This window comes from Conger conger, chromosome 16 (assembly GCF_963514075.1).
Source record: "Conger conger chromosome 16, fConCon1.1, whole genome shotgun sequence".
Taxonomy (NCBI): Eukaryota; Metazoa; Chordata; class Actinopteri; order Anguilliformes; family Congridae; genus Conger; species Conger conger.
The window spans coordinates 6,972,926-6,982,925 of record NC_083775.1 but is presented as its reverse complement, the minus strand read 5'-3'; the positions used below and the strand labels follow the sequence as shown (position 1 = coordinate 6,982,925).

Genomic DNA, 10,000 nt, shown 5'->3' with positions numbered 1-10,000 from the left:
GTGTTAATGTCTCTCTGTCTCTCTCTCTCCTGATCTCAGAACGCAGGCGTGACTGCTGAGTCTTAACACCTCACCCTTTAAAAAAAGAAGAATGTTATAGTTGTTTAAATAGAATGAAATGGGGGGGTGGGGGTGTAGTTTGGTCGGTGGGGGTAGTTGGATCAGGTGGGCAGTTGGTCGGGGGTAGTGTGGGGTATAATGGTTGGACCTGGGCTTGTAAACTAATGGTGCCAGGTTTGGCAGGGCATGACATGGTACCCTAGGGCAGGGTACTTAACCTGCATTTATATCAGTATCTATCCGGCATGCAGCTGTCAACCATGTTAAAGAAAATAAATAAATAAATAAAACAGGAAAAAGCTCTTAAGTCACTCTGGACGGAGCAGAGCATCTGCTGAATGGCAGTAAAGCGCTGTGTAATGCACTGCAGGTCAGGAAATGGGCTGGAATTCAATTCAGTTGTAACTTATTTATATTATTTTCGGGCTGGTGATAGAGGGTGGGGCGGTCCTTACAAAGCTATTACGGACATCATTTTCCTGATTCATGAACTGAATATATGTTGCTGTGTTGGATGGACTGAATTATTAATTCATATTATCTGCTTAATACTGTGCTAACCACGCCCCCCCCCCCCTGCCCCTCCCTTCCCACGCTCCCCCCAGCACAAGCGAAGGGTGGGACGTCTGCAGGAAGTGTGCAGATAACCGAAATCTCCACCCTTACCCCAACAGCAGGGACTCCTTGTTCCCTATGCCCTGTCCCACTGTTACTGAATGTTCCCAACCTCAAGTTCTGGAGCCGTGTGTTGCTCTTGCCTTCCTGCTGTTTTTTTATTGATGACAGGATTGGCGGCACCTAATAATAATGGTAATAATAATTTGTTATTCTGCTGATGCTTTTATCCAGAGCGACTTACAGTTGATTAGACCAAGCAGTGTACAACACCCCCTGGAGGAATGTGAGATTAAGGGCTATGCTCCAGGGCTCAACAGCTGTGTGGATCTTCTCACCAGGGCTTGAACCAGCAACCTTCCGGGTCCCATTGGCCACTAGGCTACAGGCTACAGCACCTGCAGGACACCCTTTTTAGAGCCCCTTCCCCATTTTAGACCCCCCCCCCCCCCCCCCCTCCTGGTGCTCGAGAGGGAGCATTTTCATTCTGGCAACCTTTGGAATCCCCTGCTGCACGTGTTTTTTGGGGTGTATTGGCTTGCCAATTAAGCCTTTTTTTTTGGCACATTTCTATTAACAAGCAAATCTTTAGCGAACAAAGTTCTATTGCCGTTACCTGTTTTTCATGCTCTGTGTTGTGACGTGCTGAGTGTGGACCGTAGCCCCCGCCCCCCTCTGTGTGAATGAGGTCTGTGTTTCGCAGGGGGTCAGACTGCAGGGCGTTGTCACGGCACCGCCCCCCACCGGGGACCGCCCCCCCGTCCCCCCCCAGGCTCATTAACACAGCGGCGCTCCTCTCTCCCCCGCGGTGTGTTAATGTTCGCGGTCACAAGCTCTTAACATGCCGTCACGCGGTCACACAGCTCCCGCCGCGGGGAAGGCCCTTTATGGAACAGTGTCTGTGTGTGTCTCTGTCCCACAATACCCATTGCCAAGACCTTTGAGGGTGTGGAGGGGGAGGGGTGCTGGGAGGAATTGGGGGATGCGTGATGTGATGACACTTCACCCCACATCCACAATATGCCCTCCCTAACGGATCCCCCCCAGCATGCTCTCCCTAACGGATCCCCCCCAGCATGCTCTCCCTAACGGATCCCCCCCAGCATGCTCTCCCTAACAGATCCCCCCCAGCATGCTCTCCCTAACGGATCCCCCCCAGCATGCTCTCCCTAACGGATCCCCCCCAGCATGCTCTCCCTGAAAGATCCCCCCCAGCATGCTCTCCCTAACGGATCCCCCCCAGCATGCTCTCCCTAACGGATCCCTCCCAGCATGCTCTCCCTAACGGATCCCCCCCAGCATGCTCTCCCTAACGGATCCCCCCCAGCATGCTCTCCCTAACAGATCCCCCCCAGCATGCTCTCCCTAACAGATCCCCCCCACCATGCTCTCCCTAACAGATCCCCCCCAGCATGCTCTCCCTAACCCTAACGGATCCCCCCCCCCCCAGTGTGCTCTCCCTAACAGATCCTGAATGCAGACCCAGTTCAATTACATACTTGTTTTGGACACAAATACTTTTCTACGCTTTACTGAGCTTGTCTGGTCTATTAGAACTTATGAACTGCTCTCAAAGTGCAAACCCCCGCCGTCTGGTTTCGGCGGCCTCAATAGCAGCCGGCAAAATGAGTATTGCACAGCAAAGTGCTTGAATCCAAAAACGAATACATAATTGACCAAAGGACTGCCCCGATATGTTCTCCCAGGCGGATCTCCGAGCGCTTTTGCACCGCGGTGCGTTTACGTTTGCTCTGCGGTGCGTTTGTTATTGAGACGCGCCGCGAACAGCAGCCCGGCGTTTGTCCGCGCCGCTGACCCCGTTAGCGGAGGAACGCGCGACCGTGTCCGACCGCGTTCCCTCTCCCCCGCGAGCTGGACGGCCGTCGGGCCGGGGGGCGAGACGCAGGTCGCATCGCGCACGCCACGCCCGTTTCGCGGTCGCCGGCTGGCGGGAGCGGCGCTAACGTTAGCGCCCGGCGACCCGTCCCGCTGAGAGGCCGTTTAAGCGGCCTGTGGCGGTTCTGTTCCCCCGCCGTAACCGGACCGGTCCCGCGGCTCTGTGTTCTGCGTTCTGTTTGTGTGGCGGTGCCGGAGGTCGGGTTTTCCGGGCCGCGCGGTCGGCGGTTTAGCGCGTGGCTAATCGATCAATGTCAGTACAGCCCTGTTTAACAGAGCAACAGCTTCCAGCAAAATGGCAGCATTCTTCTAGCTTTTTTTTTTTTTTTTTTTCTCCCCTGCCAGTTTGCTGGCATTGCTTTGATGTGAATGCAAAATGCATTAAAAAAAAAAAAAAGAAAAAGCTGGAAGCCGTCGGTCTGGAGAAGAACATCTGCTGGAAGCCTGTAATGCAATAACACAGCCTGAAACTGATGCTCCTGGAGGCTCAATTATTCATTTGCTGCGATTTTCTTCTCAGATATTCTGCACTAATTCCACACCGTTTGCCAAGGTATATATATATCGTGGGTGTTCAGTGACTGGATGCTGCAAGCAAAATGGTGGCCCTCAAAGGCCGGCCCCCAGTGGCCAAAAGCAGAGACCCCAAAAGCAGAGGGGGGTGAGAATTATCAATGGCCGTGAACCTTTCCTTCAGTTAGTAGGAGCAGTATGTAGCCTAGTGGCTGAGGTGCATGACTGGGAAGATTGATGGTTCAAGCCCCAGTGTAGTCTTGATAAGGTCCGTACAGCTGCTGGGCCCTTGAACAAGGCCCTTTACCCCACATTGCTCCGGGGGGGGGATTGCCTCCTGATTAGTCTAATCAACTGTAAGTCACTTTGGATAAAAGCATCAGCCAAATAACAAATTATAATTATTATTACAATTGAAGTGAGTCCGGCATATAACAGCCTAGATATCGGAGTAGAGCGCTAAGCTAGCCTTTATAGCCTGGCGTGGCTAGCGTGGAGCGGGGCGTGGCAGGGTGCTGCCAGGTGAGATGTCTGTTCATATGGTACCTGTGCAGGAGTGAGAGGAGTTCTTTGTTGCTGCTCTTTGTGGTTCACGGTTCGCGGTTATTAGGCACTTACTGTGGGGAAAGTGGCCCAGATATGAACCCTGTAAGCTTTTTTTAGGGTTTCTGGGGTCTGATGGGAACAATGGCGGCACTGTGGAGCTGTGTCCTGGTTTTCCACCTGGCCGTTATCTCCTCCGTACAGCTCCCGGGAAGATCCCTGTCCCCCGGCTGTCCCTGGGGATAAACCAGGATCAGGGGGGGAAATAATGCGGAATTTAAAAATGAGTCGATAAATCAAAAAAATCAAATGAATAAAAAAGAGTCTGTAGTTCTGTCTCCCCTCCCCGCTTTCTTCTTTTTTTCTTCTCTTTTTCTTCCTTCTCTTTTGTGCTGCGTCAGCAGCGTGTGGCTGGAGGGGGTTTGTGGAGCTGTTTGGTTTTGAGGCGGAGGAGGGGGTAAGGGGACACTGTCGGGGGAGGCACGGGGCAGGGGGGGGGGGGGGCGTGCAACAGAAACGCCACGTTTCGGTCAGGACCTCCACGAGGAGCCCCTCTCCGGGGACGTTTGCTCTGCTGGTTGAGATGTCAAACACACGGAGGGGGGGGGGGGGGGGGAGAGCCTTTGGTCCTCCGCCATGTTGTCCCCTCCCTGAAGCGGGGGCGCAGATGGCGGGTTTCTCCCCGGGCTGACGTGCCCTGATAACCTGGCAGAGCGGCCGTGTCGGGGGGGGGGGGGGCCAAGGCCTGGGCCGGGGGGGCTCGCTGTGGCCGGGGGGGGCTCGCTGTGGGACGGGTCTAAGAAGGCGTGGAGAGAGAGTCCAAATCCACCCCCCCCCCCCCCCCCCCCGCCTCATGTGTGCTGTGAAGTAGAACAGCCCCGAGCTCTCCACTCTGACAGCAGTGTGGTTCATCTCTCTCTCTCTCCTCCCTCTCTAATTCTCTCTTCCCTCTCTCGCTTCTCTCTCTTTCTCCCACACGTCTCCTCCCTCTCCCTTATTCTCTCTTCACTCTCTTTCCCCTCACTTCCCTCTCTCCCTTCTCTCTCTCTTCCCCCCCTTGTTTCTCTCTCTCTCCCCCCCCCCCCCCGTTTCTCTCTCGCTCTCTTCCTTCAGCTGCTCCGGCCATCTGTCTCTGACAGGAAGCAGATCTTAGGTTGGATGAGGAGGCGAGCGGATAATGGGTTGAGTTGGTAAAACCAAGTCAGGGGACGTGTGGTGTTCTGGTGAGGGCGGACTCCAAGGCATTATGGGTAATGTAGTTCAGAGGTGAGAGGCCAGGGCATTGTGGGTAGCGGCAGCCAGGAGTCAATGCTCAGATTAGGGCAAGGCGTTAAGTGTCATAATGTGTAAGTGAGGTGGCATTATGGGTAAGTCAGGAGGTTAAACAGCAGGTAAAGGTATGCTGGGTAATGGCAGTGATGAGAATGGGCAGAGCACAGAGAATGGGCTGCTGGGGTCAGGGGACAAAGGGGGCAGGGCAAGGCATTGTGGGTAGTGTAGTTGGAAAGAAGGTAAAGGGGAGAGGCTGGGAAATGGAGTGTGTGCAAGAGATGGGCCACAGGGCCAATGAAGGCTGAACCGCCAGCAGGCTTAGAGACCCCTTGTGCTGGAGCAAATTTGCATTTCACTTCATGTATTTGTTCGCTAGGATGTTTTTATTGCTACCTTTGGTTACGTTCGCTGTTTATCGTTGTTCCTACATGAGCGTACACTCACCAAGCACTTTATGAGGAACATTTTTACTTTATTGCACCTATACTTATTCATGCGATTTCTCTAATCAGCCAATCGTGTGGCAGCAGTGCAATGCATGCAATCATGTAGATACGGGTCAGGAGCTTCAGTTAATGTTCACATCAACCATCAGAATGTGGAAAAAATTTGATCCAAGTGACTTTGACTATGGAATGATTGTTGGTGGCAGACAGGGTGGTTTTGAGTATCTAAGAAACTGCTGATCTCCTGGGATTTTCACGCACACTAGCCTAGTTTGCAAAGAATGGTGCAAACAAAAAAAACAGTGAGCAGCAGTTCTGCAGAAATGTCTTGTTAATGAGACGTCAGAGGAGAATGGCCAGACTGGTCAAAACTGACAGAAAAGTGACAGTAACACAAAACACATTACGCACATTACAACAGTGGTATGCAGGAGAGCTTCTCTGAACAAACAATGCATCATAACTCTTTAGTGGATAGGCTACAGCAGTAGAAGTCTAAAAATTAAGCAATAAATACCTAATAAAGTGCTCACTGAGTGTATGTAATTCTTTCGCTTTGTTTTTAAAACGGTTTTATAGATATAATCCATTCCGATTAATCTACAAGGCCCAAGTCCTTATCTTTGTTGTATTCTTAGTACTTGAAACTGTACTTCACTCGAGGGTTTCCAAGTGCACTTACGGTTCCTGGTTATGGGTATGCACTTTGTTGTACATCACTCTGGATAAGAGCATCTGCCCAAATGCCTATAACATCATGTATAATTAATTAATTTAATTTCAATCCCTTTCCTGATTTCAGTTAGTTCAAATGGAGTTACCCAAACCAGACAAAACAAAGTCAGCTCCTTGCAAGCTGTTCAGCTTCTGCCAGGAAGTCATCCTGCTGAGTCAACAGAAAACCTCCACAGACTTGGAAGGTCATTTATATCTACAAAAACAATGGATGAAGAGCCATTGGGGTGAAAAACGTTCTGGTGTTAACGTGTAATAAGTTCTCGTTATTCAGGAGCAGATACAGTGCACAGACTTTGCAGTTTACCCTCCTGCAGAGACTCTGCATCCTCAAACGGGGACGTTACAATTTTGCCTTCACGGTATTTCTCTTTACATTCAATTTTAATAAAATATATATATTTTAAATACTTTCACTGCAACTCGTTTTTGTCATCCAAGGCACTGGTTGGACAGGTGTGATATCGGTGGTCGGACGGGTGTGATATCGGGGGTGGGACAGGTGTGATATCGGGGGTGGGACAGGTGTGATATCGGGGGTGGGACAGGTGTGCCGTAGGGGGTCAGACGGGTGTGCTGTCGGGAGAGGTGAGGCTGCGCTTCCTCAGGGCAGCGGGAGAGTTGCAGACTGTGTCTGTTTTTCCATCGTGGTCCCGGGCCAAGTCTGCTTCTCTGTCCTCCTGTCTGACCTCTCCGTGCTGCGCTGGCTCGCTCGCATCCCCCGTCTCCTGGCAGCCGTCTCCTCCGCACGGCCGCACGCCAGGGCCTGGCTGAACTCCGGGTCACCTGTGCTCTCATCCAGCTTCCTCTGGGACCCCCCCGACACGCTCTCACCCCCTTTGAAGAGACGGAGTTTTTGGAAAATTCTAGAACTCCGCCGCTTCCAGTTACTACCAGTGCTGATTGTTACATCATCATCAGCGGTAGAATGTTCAGTTAATCACACGTTTGTGATCTAACGCCTTCGAGGGCTTACGGAAGGTTGATTTGACTGTTCTTAACTGTACATTCTGATGCTGATGTAACGGAACGCAATGTAGTTCTGGAACGCTGACTTGGCTATGAAAGTTCCTGCTCTTCAAAGGGTTTAATGAAAGGTTTCATTTTGTTGGCACACTTCATCACCCCTCGCTGTCTGTAGTAGGTTGTCTGATGTCCTTGGACCCGCCCTCCCTCAGTTAATGGGACTGCTTACTGTAGATAATGTGGCTCGAATCCTGACACTGCAGATTTTCGTCTCTAAACCACACTGCTTTCACCAGGCTCAGGCAAAAAATCTGGCAACCGTGTGGCATCTTTTTGCCAGACCAGGCTCATTGTGGAGAGGTAAAAACCTGGCAGCCGAGCTAGTTGCACGAGATATTGACTGATCTCAGTTGGCAGTGACTGTGTAGTTGGTCTGGTCGGGTCTGTATGTTCGCTGTATTAGTACATCGCTTTGTGTCACACCATATACGTTGAAGAATGGCGCTGGTGTTCCCTGTGGGGTTTTTCTCTCGTTCTGTTTGGACAGCAGTTTCACTTCCTGTCTGGGTCCCAAACAAACCCTTTCGCAGTTCCCCACGCACACACACACACACACACACACACACACACACACACACACACGCACGTGCACCTCACATCTGCAAATGTGGCGGCTCCACGTGCCCCTCCTCCTGCTGAGCGGGAGCCCACACGTCTGAGTTCCTTATGTAACGCCCCCCCTTAAATGGTGTCACTTCCTGTTCTTTCAGTTCCCAATTCCCATGGTGCATTGTGGGCCTCGGACGCTTCCCGTGTTTTATTGAGTGTGTGACTGTGCTGTGCCCCCCTGCACCACCGTGGGGCTGTTGTGCTCAGCTTAGACCAGCCTGTGGGCCTCGGGCGGGGCTGTTGGGAGTTGTACTATAGTACAGTGTTTGTGTGGCACTATTTGTACAATGGTTGTGTGGTACTATTTGTACAATGGTTGTGTAGTACTATTTGTACAATGGTTGTGTGGCACTATTTGTACAATGGTTGTGTAGTACTATTTGTACAATGGTTGTGTACTACTATTTGTACAATGGTTGTGTGGTACTATGGTACAGTGGTTGTGTGGCACTATTTGTACAATGATTGTGTGGTACTATTTGTACAATGGTTGTGTGGCACTATGGTACAATGGTTGTGTGGTACTTTTTGTACAATGGTTGTGTGGTACTTTTTGTACAATGGTTGTGTGGTACTATTTGTACAATGGTTGTGTGGTACTATTTGTACAATGGTTGTGTGGTACTATTTGTACAATGGTTGTGTGGTACTATTTGTACAATGGTTGTGGTACTATTTGTACAGTGGTTGTGTGGTACTATTTGTACAGTGGTTGTGTGGTACTATGGTACAGTGGTTGTGTGGTACTATTTGTACAGTGGTTGTGTGGTACTATTTGTACAATGGTTGTGTGGTACTATTTGTACAATGGTTGTGTGGTACTATGGTACAGTGGTTGTGTGGTACTATTTGTACAGTGGTTGTGTGGTACTATTTGTACAATGGTTGTGTGGTACTATTTGTACAATGGTTGTGTGGTACTATAGTACAGTGTGTTCTGGGCCTGGGCTTGTCTCTGTCGGAGTGTGTATTTCCATGGTAGGGTACTGCTGAGTGAGGTACTGGATCTTAATTGCTTTTGTGAAAACATGTTTGGCTGTATAAACGGATATCGTGTAAAGGGGCCAGGGAGCCGTGCTACGTGACGTGACGTAATGTAATGAAAGATGCCTAACGTGATCCTGCCTTTGTCCTCCGCCCCCGCAGATCAGGTTCTGTGAAAGCGGACACGGCGGAACGTTCCGGGTCCCATCCGCGCAGAGCGCCACCTCCAGGAAGTGCACGAGAGCCCCGGAGGTGCGTAGGACCGAGGCCAGATGAAGCCCGACGGGGTTGCCACGGCCGCCATGGAGCCCATGGATACGGGGGCGGAGCCTGTAACCGAGGGCCCGCCCGCGGGGGAGGAGCCGGCGCAGGCCCCGCCCCCGGAGCAGCCGGGGGAGGCGGGGCCGAGCCCTGAGGAGACCACGGCGCCCCCGGTGGCCAAGCCGGGGAGCGGCGGTAAGGCCGCGGAGGCCAAGGCCAAGGCCAAGGGCCCCGCCAAAGCCAAGCCGGGGGCCGTCGGCTCCAAAACCGCCGCGGGGACGACCGGGCCCGGGGCCCGACCCGGGGCCGGCCAGAACCGGCCCGCCAACGGCGTTCAGAAGTCCCTGACCAACGGGGTGGGGAAGAAGACGGGCGTGGCCGCCCCCGAGAAGAAGGCCAGTCCCGCGGCGGCCGAGCGCAAGAGGACCACGCCCGCCGCCGCGGGGGCGCCGCCCAAACGGCCCGTCGGCACGGCGACCACGCCCTCCAAGATGGCCGACAGGAAGCCGGCCGGGGCAGCCAGGCCCGCCTCCTCGCCCGCGGCGGCCAACGGGGCGAAGACGGCCGCCGCGGCGTCACCGGCGGCCAAGAAGGCGTCTGCGGGACCGAGCGGGGACGCCAAGACAAAGCCCAAAACCGCGGGTGAGGCTGACGCGTCCCGCACACCAGGCTGACGCAACATTGCCGCCACACTGAGACGGCCTTTGTGGCAGCGATGTTCTCGCACCCTCTGATAAAAGGCTCTATTCATGTCGTTTGGGCGCTGCGGTCTCGTGGAGGATTATTCATTTTCATTCCAGACTTTGTTTTGTTTTTTTGGGGGTTTTTTCCCCCCCCCACACAATCCGGTATTATTCCTCCGATTTAAAGTCGGTTTTATTGCATTTAACAATTTCTTTACAGTTTAAGAACTTTTCTTTTTTTTAAACGCAGCAACTCAAAATTATCATTTTAACATAGACGCAAACACTATTACTGAACGTAAACTAAGGGGCGAAAACATCTTGTATGTATTTGAACTTATGAAATAATGAACAAAC

General features: G+C 52.2%; 1 protein-coding gene across 1 annotated transcript in view; it reads left to right on the top strand.

The window, feature by feature from the left end:
* LOC133113938 (nascent polypeptide-associated complex subunit alpha, muscle-specific form-like) overlaps positions 1 to 10,000 on the top strand; it is a 34,936-nt gene that overhangs the window by 13,149 nt on the left and 11,787 nt on the right. The window contains exon 2 of the mRNA XM_061223098.1: positions 8,862 to 9,602. Coding sequence (XP_061079082.1) covers positions 8,972 to 9,602 — 631 coding nt within the window. The 5' untranslated portion in view covers positions 8,862 to 8,971. The remainder of the gene's footprint in view (positions 1 to 8,861; positions 9,603 to 10,000) is intronic.